Source organism: Pomacea canaliculata, linkage group LG2 (assembly GCF_003073045.1).
Source record: "Pomacea canaliculata isolate SZHN2017 linkage group LG2, ASM307304v1, whole genome shotgun sequence".
Classification (NCBI taxonomy): domain Eukaryota; kingdom Metazoa; phylum Mollusca; class Gastropoda; order Architaenioglossa; family Ampullariidae; genus Pomacea; species Pomacea canaliculata.
The window spans coordinates 23,974,116-23,995,416 of NC_037591.1; the positions used below are offsets into that span (position 1 = coordinate 23,974,116).

Consider the following 21,301-nt stretch of genomic DNA (forward strand, 5'->3'; position numbering starts at 1 on the left):
ACATCAGATATCCCTGCCAAAGCAGCAAAAATCATCAGGTGTTCCATAGTGCTGTCATAATTTCTACTGAATGTCACAACATTTATTATTCAATTTGACTTTGGCTGAATAGCAGCATCCACCTCAACCAGTTGGTCAACACTTGAGCAGCCGTCATTACCAATTCATTTTCATCTGTTTTTCCATGTAATATTTGTACCTCAGCCTGTGCCAGATTTATTTTGATTCCATCAAATTGCGATTCTTTTTTAACACGATCAAGTTCACTGTCCAGGAGATACAAAGTTTTTCTTTCTTAATCTTTGTTGTGGATTCTTTGTATCATCAGGTATTTTTGTTTTCTTCAGATGACTCAGTTGACGGATGGAATACTGGCTGCTTGGTACATCACCTGCTTGTTATCTTGTTATTCTTTGTGATGCAAAGTAACTATAAAAAGCAGTAATGTTGATATTTACTACATGCTGCTGGTGATTGTGAAGACATGTTTTTCTCTTTAGAGATTAATATTTAGCACTTTTCACTGGACCCAGGTATAGCTATTTCAGAACTTTATAACATGCAACTGGTAAAGAATGTAGACACTGCACATCCATATCACTCAGAAGCTGATCAGTGTCTACTGAATCTAACCTGTAGAACACTGGTACTGTAACATGTATTAGACTTGTAGTTAAAACTGGTTAATGTCCAAATTGACTGTGGATGTACAGACAAACCTGCTGTGTACACCTCCCAAATTATGTCATAGTCTATGTTTGGCACTGAATTAATAATTTATAATTTTAAGCCAGCTTTTGGAAGTAAAGTACAAAAAACATTGGCGCTTTTCTTAATATTTATGTTTTGTTCAAACTTACCATCAGGAATATCTATGTGATATAAAGTACATTTTTAAAATTTCCCATTTGAAAACATCATCTGAAATGTTCAATTCCTCTTGCTTATTATGCAAGAAATAATACATCTGCATATACTTCTAATAAAAGCATTTCCATTATTGAAATTAGAAGATGGAACTGGGTGTTCTACATAAGTACACATATTGCACCTCCTACATATGTCAATATTATTTTATTACTCTCCTATCATAAAAGACTTCTTGAGGAACCAGTGTAAATGATTCACCACCTGTCACAAAAACTAAATTGAGAAATGTACCTAGTCATTTTAAATAACTGTATTCGGATGGAAATATTTATTTTCTAAACCGGCTGTTGTGTGCTGACTATCGGCTTTGCATTTGCATTCTCTCGTATCTAGATCTTTTTCTGCGGATGACAGACGTGAAAAAAATAAGTCTACACAGGTAAACAAAATGACTAACCTTCGATGTTTATGCCGGCCGTCAGTTGTCTGCAATCATCTAAAATATTTATCATTTCTCCGTTATCACTGGTGTTTCTGGTGGTTGCCCCCGCCCGTTGGTGGATGTTTTTGACGACTGCGAGATGAAATTGTGGAAGATTTTAAATTGTTTCATTTCTTTCTTATTTCATCTTTTTCTTTTTCTGGTAAAGCCTCTTCTTCTCCCTGGTAACCTCCTCGATTAAGACTAATTTTTCGCTGTCGCACATCCCTACTTCGTTTCAGCCATGGTGTGCAGACGAATTTCGCGGCTCAGCACCATCGCTGTAGCGCAGTTTTCATTGGTGGAATATACGGTTGGCAAGGCCGCTCCCGGACGAATTTATTTATATCGCCGACCTCGACCGCCGCGCTGACCTGACCCGGTTCTCAGCTAAGCAAGGGGCTGAGATCGCTCATGCAACAGGCTTGAGACCGCTAACTTAGCCAAGACGAAAAGCGAGTTAAGCAAGGCATCTTAAGACAAAAAGTTAAGACCGCCTATGCACCGGAGCCCAAGGCCAGAAGTCGTTCTCAAAGGAGGAGAACGTCTACTGGGTTCGCCGCACTCTAAAGAACCGGAGAACTGTGCTTGAAGGTGGTGTTCGTTCGGCGGTTGTACGTGGCACTACAGTCGTAAATGTTCCAAGACCTGGACAAGGCTCGACTCTGTGTCACCGGAAGAGCAGTCGTCACAAATCATGACAATGACGACAAAATGTCAATGCCACGACCCTTCCTGGCCACGTGGTGACTGACTTCTTGTAGCAACACCACGACTTGCCATCACATTCATCTGACTTAGCTTCCATCGAGAACATCTGGGACATTCTGTATCGTGTTCTGGCCAACCAAAAATAGGCAGCAAAAATATGGCCCACTTATTGCAGCAGAAATGGCATGGTATCCTCAAACGACTGAGTAATACTGGTTCAGAAATCTTCTCACTTTACTGTTAAAAGATGAAATCCGAATATATTACAACATAAACAGACACACAATTGCTGCGGTTAGTTTCTGAGAGTTACTCTCCACATGGCAATTCACTTTATTGTGAGCAGTACAAATCCAGAACTGGAGCATGGAATTCACCGAAGAAAATGTTTGGAAACACAAATGTGTTGATTATTCAGAATAAACGAAAGCACAATATCATAACGAATAGAACGAATATCCGAAAAGTTTTATTGCCTGTTGTTTATCACAGTTAACATTTATTTCGATGTACATTCAATGTCGGACATGGCGACCGTTACGTCCATTCTGTGAAACACTGATGCGCGAACACAACATGCATCAACATTTGTCATGACATGCTGTACTTTATTACATTATGACACGCATCATGTCATGGTATGTGCCTCAGGGGCTCAATCGTGCTACATGGAGATAAAGAACCTACCTTTGGCCACAATAAATCACTGTTTGCTTTATAAACCTTCGATCCAAGCCTCTCACATTTCGTTGAAGGGGTTGGAGCGGCTTCGCAAAAGATTATGGTACATGTAAACTTCGGAATATTTCAACGAAAGAGGTGTTGGCAGCGAATGTCAGAGACAGGTTCTTTGGGCAGCCAGGTGGCAGAGCTGGCACCAAGCGTCCTGTAGGTATGTTGTCATGTACTTTGAGAGTAAACAATGTAAACAATGTACTGGTTACCATTCGTGACAAAGCGGAAACTATTACAAGCTGCCGTTAGTATTCCATATATTGCTTGCGCTCACCTTCCAGCCAGCCACAGATCTATTCGAATAGCAGTCACGTGGTGTGTATAACCACGGACGTGTAATAAAAGTTCGTGGTATAGCGTCTACCAGATACTGTGAGAAGAAGTTTCTAACAACACAAATACAGTAAACAACAAGCCCACATAAAAACCCAACATATTTACGGGACGAACCTAGGGCTGTTGAAATTCACTTCGGCAAATTTGAAGAGAAATACTCCAACACGTAGATTTGTGCTATCAATCAAGGGCTACAACTCGATCTGGACGAGGATTAATTACTGAAGGTAGTTTCCCTTGCAAACCATCCGTTTGTGCGTGGAAGTTGAGCAATTAAAATAGTTTCGATTTCTGTTAAAAAAAAAGTTGCTCTCATGGAATGATTAATGACTCTTCTAACCATCCAAGGTGAGACAGGTAGATACAATATTTTTTGGACGTTATTTTTTCGGTTATATTCTGCTCTGCTGACGTAAGTTGTGTACAGGATTGAAGCTACCCGAGATAGCACGAGTTTTGTTTTTCCTTATTCAGTTTTTGTCCTCTAACGAGAAAACGGATTTATACTGTATCTTGCTGAACTATATCCGCAATTAGAATATTGCTTAATTCTGTCTGCATTCAGACTTGAACTTTCCACGATTAAAAGATAAAAGTGGGTGAGGAGCTAAGGATCGAAGTCCACACTTTTAAATGTTTTTTTGTGAGGGCGGTGATCATCTCCTCTCCCTCGTTGACTGTTGTAAATTGTTGTTGAGGCTGAGATGGAGTGCTTCGACCAAAAGGCATCTGGTCAACATGGTGGAAGGAAGTTTCGCCACTCTGTGCCCGTGCCTCCCCGGTGTTTTGAACACTCGGCTGTTAATTTCGACGAATTTTTCTATGACACCCCTCCCCCACAGACTGTAGCTATGGAAACGATGCCAAGAGGAGCATGTCAACAGTTACATGCTCAACCAAAAACATTCCCCCTTTCCCTCCTTTCCACCTCGTAACCGTCACAGCAAAATATTCGAAGCTAACATCGGCGAGGGCGGCAGTTTAGGACAAAAAAAGAAAAAAATACATGTCGGCAAAACATCGATTCATAGAGACACTCAAGTTAAGGCATGAAATGTACAAGTAATTCTACATCCAGGAACAGAAGTCGAGTAGCAGACTAAACAAGCCTTCTCTATGCAAAATAGCAGTGCCAAGCAATGCAGAAGACATCTGTGTGAGACATGGTACAGAATCAGACTGTTCTCAAAATCATCACAAAATAATGTGAAATGACACATCACCCAGTATTACACACAAATTACAATTAAAATGGTGTACAGAACTTTACAGTAAATAGCATACGGACATTAAACGATACACTAAATGGCAAACAGACTAAAGTGCTGTAGCTTGTCACAGGCTCAATGGAAGGACATTTAATGTTTTAGAAAAATGGGACAGAAAAAAGGAAGCGACATTTGCGAAAACGACACTTTTGAAGCTTAATTACTTAAATAAACTACATCAATTTTGGTAGAACTTCGGACAGTAACTATTCACTTAGCCAAGATTTAAATATCTTTCTTAATTATTCTGTTGCAACCAAGGCTAAGCTGTACTTAAAATGGTTAAAAACTATATTTTTATAATCTTGGGACTTTTGTTTACATTTTTTGATGAACGTATAGGTTTGGACAAATCCTCTAAAAATAAGAAGACTCGATTAAGAACATTTCCTACAGCTTTGGATAAAACCCAAAATGAGGAAAACTTGAAGGCAACTGAAGCCAGCAGGGTCGGAAGTAGGGTCTGGAGAAAGACAAGAAACATTTGTCACTTTTACTACGTTCTTCAACGTACACAAGCTTATTTATTGTGATTGTCAGTAAACGCAATTATTTATACAAGTAATAAACTTTAACAGTACAGGTGAACAAAAAAACATACTTTTTACGACAGCAAACCGAAACAACAGGGAATGGATTCCAGTACATGTTTTTGTCCTGAAACAGCAGTATACACGCCGAAACCGCCACGAAAGTCACACGTACAGCCATACACATCGTGTACACTATAAGGATGATGCTATACAGGGATTTGTTTCCCTTCTGATGCATATCGAGTTGTTGGTTTAGGTCCAAACTCCTGTATTTTCAGATCGACAATGACAGTGCTCTGTACACGTGGCGGTGGAAGTCAGCTCAGTGCAAAAGTGTAGTTAGTAATGTTATTAATGACTGGAGGTGGGGCATACCCACTCAGAACTTGCAACGAAGAGAAGCGAATCTTGAACCTCGCTCGCTTGCATGTTCCCACAACTCGCCAAACTGGACCAGAGCCGCGAGAGGCCCTTGTGTTCATGGATCGGATTTCAAGACAGCAAAAGGACGTCTTCAGAACACGTCTGGACAGTGTGGTGACCACACCTGGTAGCCATGGCGACCAGATATTTACACTGGCGTTGTCAGTAGATAGAAGAGAAGACATTATTGTCGAGATGTTTAGGGATGTTGATGATTATTACTAAATTCAACCGCTGCTTGTACAAACGATTACTGTGTGACGTCATGGTCACGTGATTACACACTCGCAAAACGATTGCTTTTCATACAAAAGCAAAGGAATTAAACAAAGGTTAGTAAACAACATCCCTAGCTAGATTATTCCCACACATTGTCACATCACTTCCAAACGGATGCTAGAGCACGCGAGAAAGAGTGCCTTTGACGTATTCCTACACCTAACGCTATGGAGGTTTCTGGACTGATTGCAAAGTGTGTTTTGTCCAAGCCATGTTATCTCATTTTGCTTTTATCTTAAAGTGTGTTGTCCCATCTCAATATTTCAGTCTTACAATATTAAGCTACGTTCAGTAGTCTATTATCAGAAAAAACTGAAACGTGATATGGTTACCTCAAGACATTCTTCTCAAAAGACTCACATACCCGTTCGTTACACTGACTTTACATCACCTCCACAGAAGTGTTGTTTGTACCTGACAGGTGTGAGTATACAGTCTGAGACTGCCGACAGCAGTTATGTAACACTACTTCTATGGGGCAGTTGGCAAAATATATGAGTGCTTTGGATGTCTTTATCTTCCTGAAAAGCACACAACAAGTTGTGGAATAAACACATTATTTTGAAGTAATGTCAAAGTAAGAATACGGTTTTTATTTTGATTGTGGTTTCATGTTCACTTGGTCATCTTTCTAAGGTCTGTTCACAACGCTTACATTCTCAAAATTAAAAAAAAAAACAACCTCCGCTTCATTCTATATAAGAAAACGGAATTAATACTTGGGAGTTTGACTTGAATACACAAAACTGACCCCACAAAACCTGTCATTACTGCGGAGTATAACATAATTTAGTAGGATAAAGTGATTAGATATCTCGAACACTATTGCTTGACTGTTCAGTGCTTATCCTTGTCGAAATGACCCTGTTTTGCAGAAAAATGTGCTGAAGTTGCATTCAACTACAGTTATATTCAAATTAACTAAACGCGATTTATGTACAGGCTAACAAGTGAAATTCAATCACTCATGAGATTCAACTACTAAAAAATGGGGTAAAACGTAAAAATGGACCCTTGGTAACAATACCATATCTAAGTAATAAATCAGTTATGCAAAATAGTCAATAAATATTTAATAAATTAAGTGTTCAGTATTATAAAGTGTCTTGGACCGGACTTTATTATTCTTTCAAGCTTTTCGCGGTGCATTCAGTTTCGCTGAATGATTTAGAGAGTTCTGGCCCCGCTGGTCGAGTTGGATCTCCTCTGGCACCTGGGTATGCAACTGTGTCAGTCGCTTCCCTTGTCACCTTGGGCTTTTGGCCGAGTATGCTAAGAATGGAGTCCACATTGTCAAATAACTCTTTCTCAAACTTGTTCATTCTCCTGAAAAAGAAAAAAAGCCAGAATAAAATAAGACCTTTTGGATTTAAATATTTAAATTCGTTTCCTTGAAAATGGGTTAACCTATACATAATTGCATGAACCATTCGAACAGCATTTAAAATAGCTTTTAATTTTCTGTCATAAAATCATACATATCGTGTACATTGTTATGATGTGATGATAAACTGCTTGGTCCAGATGCAGGCTTGGAGCGCCGTTCATCTGTCGCACCTGTGAAGCTTCAGTTAGCACTGATGACTCTCATGTTAACCCACGTAAAGAACATGGACCGGACCACGTGAGAGGCAAGGTTCTAAATGCGTGAACTAGTCAGCTAGGGGGTGTCTTTACCAGACTTTCCCAGCTTTCCATTCACTCACACAGTGTCCCCCATTTACGGCTCACAATAAAAATCATGCCTGTGTCAAAGAAGCTGAATGCTACAGAACTGAAATATTTTCGACCTGTGGCTCTCACGTCTGTCGTGGCCAAGAGTGTGGAGAGGGTTGGGGGAAGTTTGATAACATCCACTGTGGCTGATTGCCTGGATCCTCTGCAGTTTGCTTACAAACCACGTAAGGGGAGTGTCTGATGCCACTCTCATTCTTTTAGATGCTATATTACAACACTTGGACACCTCTGGCACCTGTTCCCCCTTAGCTCCCTTTTCCCCGCATCCAAAGATCACTACCCTCTCCCCCACACCACCACACCAGTTGGAAATCGTCTTCAAATGGAGCATTTCTTCCTCCTAAACTGAAAAAAAACATAGCACTCGCAGCTAGAAACACTTCTCTCAAGGCGTGCCATTTTCTCTGTGCCTTCATTCTACCTTTCTGCAGGCCGCTAACATCTGCCTCCACCAGCGATGAAGACATTTTTTTACAACTTTGACGTGTGCTCTAAAGAAATGTGACCTCCACCTTCTTGTCCCATATTTTTCCTCTCCACCTCATTACCACTTCTTCCGCCATTTTCCAATCCTTCACTCTTTTTCTCATTTCGCTCATCATGCAGCCATACATCTGCACCTTATCTATTCGTCAAACTCTTCCTGAAGCATATTTCTCCCCACTCCCTTATCTTTCTCAGATTTATACGCTTAATTCTGTCTTGAGGTAAAACCACATTGTCCAAATGACAGAGCACAGATAAAGTAAATGAAGAATGCAAGGGAGTCTTCCCCCTGTCTGCTTCTTTCTCATTTCAGTCGATAAGGAGGACTCACTAATGGAATTAGGGAAGACTTACTCATAAAGACTTTCCAGTCTGCTGTCTAAGTCCGTCAGAGACTGGATACTTCCCTTCTCCGGATGTTGCCGAATCTCGTAGTCGAGGGTTGAGAACTTCCAGAAATGGCCAGTGCTGGACGACGATTTCGGGGTGTACGTGGTTCCGCTGGAAGCGATGGGAGATAACCCTTGATGTGCCGTCAGGCTCTCAGACGTGGGGTCCTTCTGAACCGGAAGTAGCGGGGCCTTAGGAGGAGGTTTTCGACGATCACGTGACTTGTCACGTCTGAGTTTTTCGCTTGTTTTACGGGTGACCGCGTCTGTAAAAAAGGTCACGGCACCACATCACAGAAAGATGAACGAAAAAAAAAAACAACAGTGTGTCATATTGGGTACGGGTAGGTGAGCGGGGAAAGACAAATCTTAAGAAATATTCTTTTTGAACATTTGAGTATAATGAACAGAGAATTACAAAACTAATTTTCATCGTAATGTCAATGTCTCTTTTATCACAAATTAATAATCGTACATTTTCTTAAATGTGCACATCAGTTTGTGTGTGTGTGTGAGAGAGAGATACGTCTTTCAAACCATACTTTAGGCTAAAAACGTAGGTGAAATTAAATTAATAAAACCTTTTGTTACTTAAACAAAAAATAAGACTGAGGGCTTGTGCAATGCCTGTACAATTGTAGGAGTTAGTGTCTGGACAATAGCAGCTTCTAGTGCAATTGTAGAATTTAGTAGATTTGTAGGAGTACCGGTGGAATTAGTGCCTGTTTTGCTACAAAATTATGTATATACACTCATTGTCTGCGAGACCTTTTTGAAAATCTTCCTCTGTCACTTCCTCTGTTGCTGCTTCCGGAGAGAACTCTATGATGCCTACTCCTTCATCTTCACTGCCAGAGTAGTCCCTGGGCTCGCGGCTCATGCGTCTCGTGTCTGAACTCCCGACTCTTCTGTGGCGAAGTCCTCCTGCATTGTACAAATGGGAGACACATGTAAACATCTTGTCATTCTTTACTTGTTATTCAACGATTTCTTCTTAGAATTTTGCTAAAATGATTCTAAATATTAAGCATTTAACGCCTATCAAGAATTTACTAAAGAAAATACTATTTTGGTGAATATGTACTGGCTTTATTTATCAATTTCTTTCACGAAGGAAACGTTTTTAACGCCACTGAAAGTTTGGAAAAAATGTATAATGAGGATAAGTGACTGTTAAGCAGATGAAATAGTTTTCCATGGCGCACCTTCCATATCTGTGCCTCTTCGTCTGCATTGTAAGCGCGGTCTTCTCTGGCGTATGAATTTGAGAGTTTCGTCATCAATTTTTGCTTTCACTTTCCGCTGCAAAAGCGTGCCCTGTGAAAAATATAAGCACAATATAACACATTGGCCAATGCGTAGATAACACACACACATGTAAGAAGCGTTTGGACAGTGAACAAAATGTACACATTGCCAGGCTGGCCTGTCCGTCTTGTGCAGTAAGACAAGAAGACCATGGAAGAACATAATCTTTAATAGTATTTGACCTGTCGAGTAGAGCGGTTCATTGGGTTCATGGGTTGTCCCAGCCTGGTGACAGTCTAATCCTTCCTAACAAAACTGTGTTGTAGTAGAGATGACGTCTCCTAAACTCCGCCGTTAATGGGGGATAAGTGCCCCGAACTCACCCCTCAGGTGATCCTCTTTAGGGGAGTGTCCTCTAGTTTGACCTGCAGTGCTGTCATAGCAACCAAGTCGAGAATGTTCCTAACGAGTCGTTCGATGTTTTTAGAGAGAGAGCGAGGGAGAGAGAGAGAGGGAGAGAGAGAGAGGGAGAGAGAGAGAGGGAGAGAGAGAGAGGGAGAGAGAGAAAGCAAAGAATAGAAAAAAAATATTGGAACATAACAAACATATCCCACGATTCCGCAATTCTGTATCTCCCATTACCCTACTACAACATGAAAACGTCCATCTTTCTAACAATATCCGTGGAGAAGTTTTTATTTCTCACCCTAGAGAAACAGGATTTATGAAGAAATTTTTAGTGCCCGAGAATATGTCTCCAGTTTCATCTCTGCCTGTCATTGAAGATTGTTTTACAAATATCTGTTTACTCTTTATTCATGTGTGTCGGAAGGATAACAGGAAATCGAAATTTTTTAAGGAAGCATTTTTTTTCTGGCTTTTCTAGTTTGATTGTTGCCATTAAATAAATGAAAACTTATTCCTGAGACTTAAGAAGTATCTGAATTTCTCTGCTGAAAGAACTCGTGTCCATTGATTTCTGCCCTCTCTGCTCCTTCTAACTATAAATCTCCTCTGCTCATTATCACTTAAAAAAAGAGCTTCGAGCAAGAGCGAGAAATTAGATGAATCAACCTTAACAGGGCCGGCACGAGACGGGAACACACTGATCATTAAGGCTTAATTGCTCCGATACTTAAAAATTTTACTTTCATTAGAAAAACGAGGCTGGAGTAAATGGCGAGAGCATCGCCTCGTGACGGGGCAAAGAAAAAACACTCAACGACTGTTATTTTCCATAAACACCATTTGCTGAGGAGATTAAGTTAACTGCATTGTATGGACAGTTTATTTTGTTTATCTTTATTTCCTTGTTTCATTCACAAAAAGTGCTAAGCTGGAGGGTAGTTTTATTTTATTTATTTTTATTATTTGATGTTGATCGTCGAAGAGTGATGACAAAAATCTTTATTAAAATTGAGGTGAATCAAATACAACATGCATTAGCGTGTATAAAGGTAGCTTAACAGCAGTTAAAGTTTTAATAATTATTATTACAAGAAACTAAAGTCCTGAAGCATTATAAAAAGAATGTGAAGAAAGATCGAACATTGTAATTTCACCGAAGAGGAGGAGGAGGTAAAGAAGGAGGAGAAAAAAAGAAGATTTTTAGGAAAAAAAGATTCACCGTGATAAGCATTTATAAAATGAAGGAGAAAGCAAAGAAATCTGAACATGGAGAATAAAAATCGCAGTTTAATCTCTAGCGGTCCCAAACACATCATGCTTCCAACAGCTTATCTTCTTCGCCTTTCGAGATGAACGTAGCTTTTCACTAGAAAATCTCCCTTTCTTGAACAGGACTTTCATTTTAAATTCTTGCGCGACACTTATTGAAAATCGTTTCCTATTGAGTAAATTGATGAAAATTGCATTTTAATATTGCTGGCATGTGCAGTGTCCCTAAATCTCCTGCAATTTCTTCTCTGCAGGACTGTCTTCGCGTCCATTTTCCAAAGGGAAGTGGGAGCCGGCGATTTGCGCCAGTTCCGTTCGATGGCTTCTAAGCAAGGTCACGCACTCTTTTTAATGCAATGAAGCGTGTTCCAGTGACAACCAGTGCACCGGAGCTAGTTTCTGCAAGCAATGACTGCAATTTTTGTTCTGCAAAATTAGAAAATTTCTTTGGATTTCCTCCCCATTTTTGCGGAGTTTTTCTTCAGATAATGTCGCATACGCGTAGACTTCTGGCCTTTCTCTCTCCTTCCTTTCCCGTTGCAACTCCCCATCTCTCTCGCATACAATGTTCTACAAAATAGGAATGCAACAATTCCCAGTGATACACCGTGCAGGCTGAGACACAATGATCTTACAAATGGCGTTCCCTGTCATCACTGGAAACATGAACAGCAAGTCTTACAGGATAATAGCGCTATCGCAAATGAAATCGCAATAGACAACTACAGAGATTAGAAAAGGAGAGAGAGAGAGAGAGAAATTGAAAGAGAGAGAGAGAAAGATGATAACCAAGACACATGATTTCCTTGTCAAATTGAGGAGAAGTCAGGTCTGTAACGAGGAAGGATATTACAATTTGGAACATATATTTTTTTCAGGCAGCATTTTGTTTACTGATATTGATCATGCACTGATTTTAGATCGCAAACGTTGATAACGATGATGACGATGACGGCAATGATGATGACAATGATGATGTACTTAATATAAGTTATTGACCTAACCCTGCAACGAAGTTAGTCTAGATTATAAACTGACTGACCGGTTAACAGCTCATAGACAAGAGAAAAAAATCGTTATGAAAGGGGAGAATAAGGACTATTTTGTAAGTTTAGTAAGCCAGAGATCACATAAATATGTCAAATCATATTCATATTACAAGCGTAGAACTTCTACAAACACAAAGTCCAAACAGGACAGACTGACAGACTGACTAAGACTAATTAGTGTAAGTTGAATTGTCATCCTATATTTAAAGGTAATATTTTATGCTTTATGTCCTGTTAACACTTTGATTCTTTCAAAGTTGTCTCATAACAGGAAAGAAAGACATTCAAAGGCGTATATTTTAACCTTCGAGCGCGAGATTGAAATGTGGATCTGGAACTCTGCAAGAATTGTTCTTAGCAAATTCTGGGTAAAGCTAGCAGGATCTCTTCAGGTCGGAGAGTTCAATATTTATTGATGTCACAGCGTAATGACAGCGCTCGTGCCGAGTACAATCATACTTGACCCACTCCTGCATCTTCTAACAATAGTCTCCCCAAAAATATCGTCTTTGCCTGCGAAAAAAGGAAAGAAAATCTCAAGAATATTCTGTAGTGAAGAGGAACTGCACCCACTGCGAATAAACCACAGACTTCTATGATCCCTGATCTCTTATATGTTCTTATCATTAGTAAATATGAGCTCATGTCACAGGTCATCTTGGATTTGCACCAACCGACAAACGAAAGGTGTAACAAGTGTCTTTCCACGTGGTAAATATGCGCTGGATGATACTCATTTGATTTTTTGGTAAACTATTTCGTAAAAAATTCTAGGAACGTGGAATTAGTCGAAGAACATCAGCACAACATAACTACATTTGTCGGTTTTTTTCATGCAAAATCTTTATAAAGTATAAAATAACATATTAGATTAAATTTTGCAACAACATAAAGAGAAATTAGAGATAAAGTGATAATGTTTACAACACTCTAAAGTATTGAAACTTATCTATGTGCAGCCAGAAGAGTAGTGTGTCAAAATGTACAGCCAATCAAATGATAAGATTATAGACTACCATGATAATGCATTAAATTCCAAGTTGATTCTTTTACACAAACAAATTGTTGTGTTGATTATTTTCAGGTCCATAGATCCATTTGGAGGGCTTTGTGGCTAAGACCTCTAAATGTGTCCCCATATTATTGGTGTCTGGATTAAAATCACAAGCTGGAGCGCTAAGTAAATTTATTTCTGATCATTCTACAGCCAGCTTAAAAAACTTTACATCATCCCGTAAGGAGCTTGCAGGCCCATTGAGTTTTTTCATGGCAAATGCCATTAAGGTAACGGGATGCCAGTTTACTGATAAATATGTCAAGATCAAAGGACTTTATTTTTAAATTCAGCAAAATCTTGCAGACATTTTTCAGATGTACTATGTGTTTAAAGTAAAATAAGTTGGTGCAGTATCAATCATGAATGATTGCCAATAATGTGTATACATCTGTATAATTCTCATCCCCATATTTTTTAAAAATACAGAATTAGAAAATTTAATTCAGAGTTTTAAAAATTAAGGCTGTAGCCGTTGTGCAAAGATTTCGCTTGTACTAAATAACTATTATTTATTTTATTTTGTACAAAATTCTTTCAGAACGAGGACTACAAATAAGAGAGCAAACAGAAGAAACTTTGTTCGGAAAAACACGACAAAGACGATTTCACTACTGTGAATAAAGATCATATGTATGCGGTTGAAATAAATAATTTGAACAGTAAATATGAAGAGTAAAGAAATAGTCTAAAAATAGTGAGCCAGAAACTGAGTAATACTAACAAGAGAAAGATAGACAGATAGAGAGACATAGAAGAGAAGAGCAAAGGTGACCCAAGTAAACTAAAATATTCGTGTAACGAACTGAAAGAAAACAACCGTGCATGGCCACGTGGATGGCATTTAGCAATGTCGCAGAGCTGAGGAATCTGGTGCAGCAAGTAAGCTCGCTGCTGGTCATTCAACTTTAGCACATGAAATTTAAAGTTGGACTATCGCACATGTTGTTGTTCTGCCCTTAGGTTTGCATCACCAACGAGGTTGCGTGGATTTAATGATGGTTGATTGACGATGATCGACCCTTGGTATGACATTTCAAACGGGACAGCAGCTGCAAATGCTCTATAAAGCTGTAAGCCAGAGAACCATGGCTAATATTGAATGTTTCTTCCATATAAACCAGAGATTGTTTATTAACATGACAGATATGACAGCAAAAGAGTATTGATGGGATAAATGATAAGGCAGACGTGATGGGTTGCTGTTGATGTGTATTTGACTCTCTCTCCAATCCGAGCTGGAGAAGATTTTTTGGGGGTCAATGTTGCAGTGGTTAGGTGGATGTTGATCGTGCTGACATGTAAGACGGGTATGCCCTGGTGATGTATGTTCTGTGGGGGTGGTACGAGAGGTCTGTTGGGGAGGCGTTGGGTGTGTGAATAAGGTTGATACGCGTTGTATAGCTTTTGGCATTTCTTCCTGGGTCAGACTTTCTTGCTGCAGGGATTCATTGCTGTATGTTTAGGTTTGTAGTCCTGATGGCATAGGACGTGTGTTGTCTAGCTAAGTACTGCTGAGCGGGGTGTGCTTCTCATTAGGTTTCGACTATTCTGGATGATGTGATGGTGATGACAAAAGCCGGTTTTAGTGTCCGGTTTCGAAGCTGGTGGCTGTTTCCATTCAGCTGCAGAGTTCTAAACGGCCATGTCTTGGGGGGTATTAGTTAGGCTTGTGGTATGGGATTTTAGTAATGTACATTTCGGTGGGGGTGTGGTAAGATTACATTTGACATTGAAGGAGTTATCTTTTAATAGAAACGCTGATTGGCAGTGCTTCTGTGGGAAAGAACCAATCGGGTGGCTCTAGGTCTGTTTGTATGTGATATCGTTAGATGGTATAGATATGATAGAATGGGTATACCTGATTGAGTTGAGTCTAAGTTTTAGCTCCGAGAACCCCATCCTGTTTAGTTAATTAACATGGGATACAAAGGTATGATGAGCCAGATATTTGGATCGATATTTTTTAAAAAGGATTGGAGTTGTTGTATGTGTGGGCGTCGAAGTGGCGCTGAAATGCTGCGATAAACCGTAGACGTCCTTGTATCTCGATGATGCCGGCGGCTCATGAAAAAATGAAGTCAGAGTCACCCGGTATGCAGAGAGGAGTTTTCATGCGGAGGAGCATGGCGGGACGCGGAAGCTTAGTGTGAGTAGCAGTCTTCTCAGTATCCAACCTGCACAACAAAATAAAGAAATAAGAGTAATGAGTGTTCGACTGGTTAAGGGAGGCCGCGCTAGAGTTAAGAGAAGTCATTCATATTGGGAAAAAAGCAGATTAAACAGACTGGATTGAATAGAGTACTTGTTCTTGTACGGAGTTGTCCTGCTAGAAAAAGTCATTTTGTAAAATGGCATGTCGCGACACGCTAAAAGCCCCATATGTTAATGTCTCTTACAACAATAAAGCATAACATATTTTCTATGCTCACCCAAAAAAAAGGTCTGACACAGAATATCAATTATTTGATTAGTGTTTGGACATGGGTGAGCCATACCAGCAAAAAGGTTATCGAATGTTTCCAGTACATGGCTGTGATTTGTTGCTTCTACCTTCCTGACTTGCTCCTTTGAAAGCCGAAACAGTGCTCAGTCAGGTTGCAGTTAGGGTAAAACATATAATCTGCCTTGGCATACTTCAGGAAAATCTTCAGAACCTTGAGTTAGACTTACATCTAGAACGTATTTTTAAGGATCCGATAGCCGGTTGATCAATTCGTGTATACAACTTTGTGATGAGCAGTTAATAATAGCTGCTGAACGGGGGACGTTAGTGGTAGAAATATTAAATGACAGGTTGATATTATCGCATACAGCTATTCAGCACAAAGATTACTCTTCTGGCAAAGGCCAAACAATCAAAAAACAATCTAAAAAACAAATACAACAACAGCAAGAAGTGTAGGATGAAGGTTCATCAGTTTCTCATAATAGCTGAAGATCCCAGCTCAGAGATCCACTTCACCTGATCAATATTCAGGCAACCAGCTGAAAACATATGGACGGGCAAGGTTTCTAAAGTTGTTCCTGTTAGGATGGAACTACAGAAAGATATGAATCCCCCTCAGCCCTCAACCTGAAAAAGGAATCAAAAGAGATGCGCAGTCATTAATCAGACCAGATAGTGACTTGAGCCAATTTGCAATATCTACTCTCATTACAGCAAAAAAAAGCCTAGTAGTTAACCTAGCTGACTGAGAGGACCAGTCCAAACAAGAGACATGCTTCTACAACAAAAGGCGTGGCAGCTCAAGGACAAGTATAAAAAATAGAACGAGACATAAGAACAGCATATTAACATCTGAGAGATTCCGATTGGAGAAGATATGCGTTCCCAACACCACTAGATGACCAATCAGAAGGAATACATTGTTAAAGGTTCACGTAAAACTTATACTCATGTACCCACTCCTTCATTCAGCACAAAGATATGTGTAATACCAGAAGCTGAGCAGAGGACTAAGAGCGATGTCCATATCTTTCACTTATAGAAACATAGCAGAATGTGCAGACAGACAACGTAGAGCGCTGACCAAGTTTCAGAATAAAAAATCGACCGGATGTTCTACAGAAAGTTTCTTTCAAGGGAATGAAAAATGAGTGGAAGATATTATTCGACCTGAGTGCCAAAATGATGAAGCTGTTGTTTATGTGTTGTGATTTGATGTCGGAGTAACTGCCACGAGTAAGCCGGATTAGCGTGTCTGTTTACCGCATGTTATACTCTCCTCTCTACAGTCATGCTTCTCATTCGTGAAAGCAACACGCGACGATGCCAGAAGACAGCGCCAATCATTAAAAGACAACTGTGATCTCATATGTCTTTGTTTGATTTCCTCATCTCGACCTCCATTTCTTTACTTTCCTCTTGAATATGGCAGATCAAACAAAATCGACAAATCTTGGTTCGCGTAATTTTGGACTGACAGAGAGATGTCTTTACTCTTCAAGCAGATCTCCTGGATTACCCAGTAGGCGGTAACTGACAAAAGTTCGTGAGGCGATCTGAGGCGTTACATCTGCCGTTTGTCTGCTCTAGGTAATAGAAGATTGGCCGCTGTTGAATTGTGTCCCTTTCCGCCCCTGGCGTGGACCATGTCCGATGGGTGTCAAGTCGCAAAAATAAATTAGCAAGAACCAGAAGACTTATTGAGTTTGTCGAACCCTAAGTCTGGCACCAGAGGTATAAAATACGAGGTTAATTTAGAGAAGCAGCTGTTGTTCCCCACCGTTTGATGATAAGAGATGTCCAGAGGTTGAAGAAATATTGGTCGTTGGTGGATTTCTGCCCTTGGCTGACATGATATGATCGTCTAAAAGGTCGTGTGCAATAAGCACACAGGTTTTCCCGAACTTGTTTCAACGCCAGAAACCAGGTAAGAAAGAAGAGGGGGGTAGGAGGAAAATGCGTATGAATCGAGGGAGCAGAGGAGGGAATTGGAGACAGCAGAACAAGAGGAACAATGAGGACTGTCTGCATTCATTGTAGGAAGTTAAGACTCAAGCGGTTCCGTCTCAAAGAGAAAAAAAAAGTATATGTACACTAAAAGTGAACATATTGCTATGAGTGTGAGTATGTGTGAGTTCGTCAGATTTTTTTGCAGTTCTGAACTAATCTTTACCGACGGAGAGCAAGTCCTTGTATCGTAAACTGAATCATAGTAGAAAAATTGTTCTAAGTTCTGAGCACACGGCAGGTGCTGCAAACAAGATGAGTAACACCACGATATGGGGTTACATGTTTTCTCGGAATACTGTCGCGTCACCTCTGTCGACATCGTATATAGCTGTCGCGATCTCGTTGATGGTGGGTTATGAGTCGTTGCAGTAGAAGATAAAAGTAACAGTCATAATCCCTTTTGAGGTTACACAGTTTAATTCAAAACATACTACCTGAATTGCTTTAGTTCCTTGATGATATTAAACGTAGAAATTATTTCCAATATGATCAATCAGAGAAAAATTCGTATAGATGGAGCTTATGTTTATTGGCTTTCCAAAGACCAGTCATCAGATTGCGTTTCAATTGTTAGTATTGAAATGAAACTTATATGTTATAAATATGTCAACAGATATTCCGAAAGATGGTCGTGTATATAGTTATTATTTTCCACTTCCTTGTATGCTAGAAAGTTAGCAAACGTTAAAAAACATTTCTTGGACATTCGTCGTTGTTTCGTGTCCCTTGACATTTCTAGGTGATTTCCGTTATTCTTCGGACATTTCTCGCTGTTTCTCTGTCTCCATCCTGCCTTTTGTGATTTCCTGGCTTGTCCTCCTCCGCTCCCTAAAGAGCTATGCTTCAAGCCCATCTAACTGAGTTTCACTGAACATTCTTCTCAGCGCGCGAGCGCGTAACCGCATGCTGTCAGAACTTTGCACCGAGGAATCGCGTCCCTTTCTCGCTCTGCTCAGTCTCACGTGGCACACCAGCAGTTCTCCCTCCTCAGCGGCGATTTCTCTCCCCGAGTTATCGCCGCTGTTCTAACTGTGCGGAGAAAGGGAGGAGCTGACAAGCGTGGTGCTGTGGCAGGAAGGAATTTCGGTGACTTGAAAAACTTGCCGGCAGCGATTAATCCCCTTAATAATGTGGTGCTCAGGATGGCGAACTACGGGAATTCCTTTTCCAGGCCAGAGGAGCGGCTCATTGACGACTGTTGGTAAATAAGTCGGCTGCTAACAGTTAGTCTGAAATGGAATGACCTGGAGGCTTTATGATCCTGGACGAAGTGTAAGACACGACCAGGTCGGTGAATTAATTATGTTCTACACAGAACCACCTTTCTCACCTTGTGTATAACGAAAGATCAGCTCCCAACAAAATGAATCTCTCTTTTTTTCTTTCTCTCCGTACAGTCAGGTTGTAGGCCATCTTAAATACAAAGTTTCCAACAATGAAACGATGCTTTGTGCTCGTTTTTATATTGAAAGCGACTCAGAATAACTGGAACCTCATTATGAAATGAGTATATACAGCTGCGGTGAGGTCATTATAGTGTTTCTTGTCTGAATGTTCTGTGAGACAATAAACGCGACGAAGGCAAGAAAGATACATCGATTCCAGAATAGTTATTACAAAGGTTTAGGGTTAAAAACAAGCTGGCATGTAGTGTCGGATTCGAATGTCTCACAATTTAGTGTTTCAGGTGTGTGGGATAGGTTTCTTTTGCTAGAAGTATGTACTGAGGAATGTTTTATCCCCAGCATAGCTTCGGGCCCTGAGCAAAAATGAACATTTTACTGTGAATGATGAAGCAGTGGCTTTGAATTTCAGCATGCGGATATTTAAGGATTTTGTGCCGGTTCGATGTCTGACAATTAGCTGAAAGTACAATGTATTCGTTTTTGTTCATATGCGCCGGCGGGTGGTGGCTTTGTTTATTGTGATGCGAATACGCTATTTTTTTTGTGCTATGTAATTACTAGCCAGCTAGGAAAGTCAATGTAAAACAGGCGTTGCGATGAACCATTTTGGGTGGAGAGGCATACTAAAAAAGGAGTCGTTTTAAATATTGCGACGAGATCTACAATGGACTGTGTTCTATGTGCGGCTTGACACACGATAGATAAGCCAGAGAAGAATCAATCCGCAGGTAATGATTGAAAATGACGAAAAGCATAAGATAATAGACCAAAGCGGGAGCGGCTTCTTTCTATAAAAGGCGATGATAATTGAAGAAAGAAAAAGGGAGCGGTGTTGTTAGGAGAGAGACGTTCAATAAAACAACGCAAACGAAAACAGAAATAGAGTAAAATAAATGAAAAACAGAAACCAACCGACAAAAAGCAAAAGACAAAAACAAACAAACAACAACAAGGAGCAAAATGAGCAAGGCAATAACATAAACCGTATGTTGTGGATGATCAGATATTGATCAGGGCATCATCAGAAGATTAAATAAGCATCTCACTATCACGTATAAACATAGTCACTCTGCGGCTGTAGTGATTCATTGAAACTCGTATGGAATGATAGATAATGATACTATACAATGTGTTTAATAACATCTTGTTTTACTTATTTCTTAACATATCACATAAGACTGTAATTAAAACATACCACATTCTACTCACATCACACTTACACTCATCATCGACAACCTCGCTGAATGACAACAAGTATGATCTGCGCGTTGATAGCGTGGGTAAATCTATCTGCTTCCAACCCGAAACAGCATGGCGCGGTGGGTTTGATACAGATCTAGTTTGAGAAAACATTATTCCAGAAAAGCTGGGCTCGTGCTGTGCGACATTGCGGGGCTCGCAGAACGTCCGGCTGTCTTCATCTTCTCTCATTAGTCGCTCGTCACGGCTAATCGGCCTGGACGAGGTCGCTAAGGGCGCTGCAGCGGACGCAGCTGTGGCGGGGCTGCAGCACGCTCGCCTTCTCGCGCGTCAACGTGGCGCACGTTGGTGAGAAAAACAAGACACGAGAAGACTATTCATGGCTCTGTTGTGCTCTGTGTCCTCGAACGTCCGAGACGTTCTCTCGAGCTTTATTTCGCTTCGGGTGGCGGACGAGTAGGGGGGTGCGGCGGTGTGAATCGCGAGTAGATAAGTTCATAGTGTGTGGTGGCAGTCGAGTCGCCCTGTTGGAGTTGAGCTTGATATTGATGTTGCGGTGGTCGGGCGAGGGAGTGAGCTTTGTGTGTCCCTTAAGCTCCAGAACCTTTGACTTTGCTTTAATGTTATCGGGTCATGAGTTGGTATCTTACTACGTCGTTAATGGAGTATGTATGGAACTGGCGATGAAGTGTGCTTTTGTGGTGGTGGGAGGCTCATATGAGCACGTCATGATTGATATCGGGTCACAAAGTAGATGTCTTGATTTATCTGTTTGTTGCTCAGGTAATCGTAGGGCATTCTCGTGATAAATAATTTTAATAGATTTCCCATGGCATTCTAGCTTACTGTTTATAGTATAAGTATATTACAAGCGACATGAATGAACCAAAAGGTCTTTATTTTTCTTTGTTTGTTTGAACAGTTTCAATATGATCTCTTCTGTTAGCGTTCTTTTCTTTT

At 40.3% G+C, this 21,301-nt stretch overlaps 2 protein-coding genes across 3 annotated transcripts in view; both read right to left on the reverse strand.

The window, feature by feature from the left end:
- Window positions 1–21,301, reverse strand: part of LOC112558049 — a 45,246-nt gene that overhangs the window by 20,478 nt on the left and 3,467 nt on the right. The gene's annotated exons all lie outside the window — the stretch shown is intronic.
- On the reverse strand, window positions 2,638–9,561 carry LOC112558050. The gene is made up of 4 exons (XM_025228238.1): window positions 9,454–9,561; window positions 9,017–9,172; window positions 8,214–8,514; window positions 2,638–6,962 (listed from the first exon to the last, which is right to left on the reverse strand). Exons 1-4 carry the CDS (start codon window positions 9,458–9,460, stop codon window positions 6,758–6,760), a joined length of 669 nt encoding a protein of 222 aa, XP_025084023.1. The 5' UTR covers window positions 9,461–9,561; the 3' UTR covers window positions 2,638–6,757.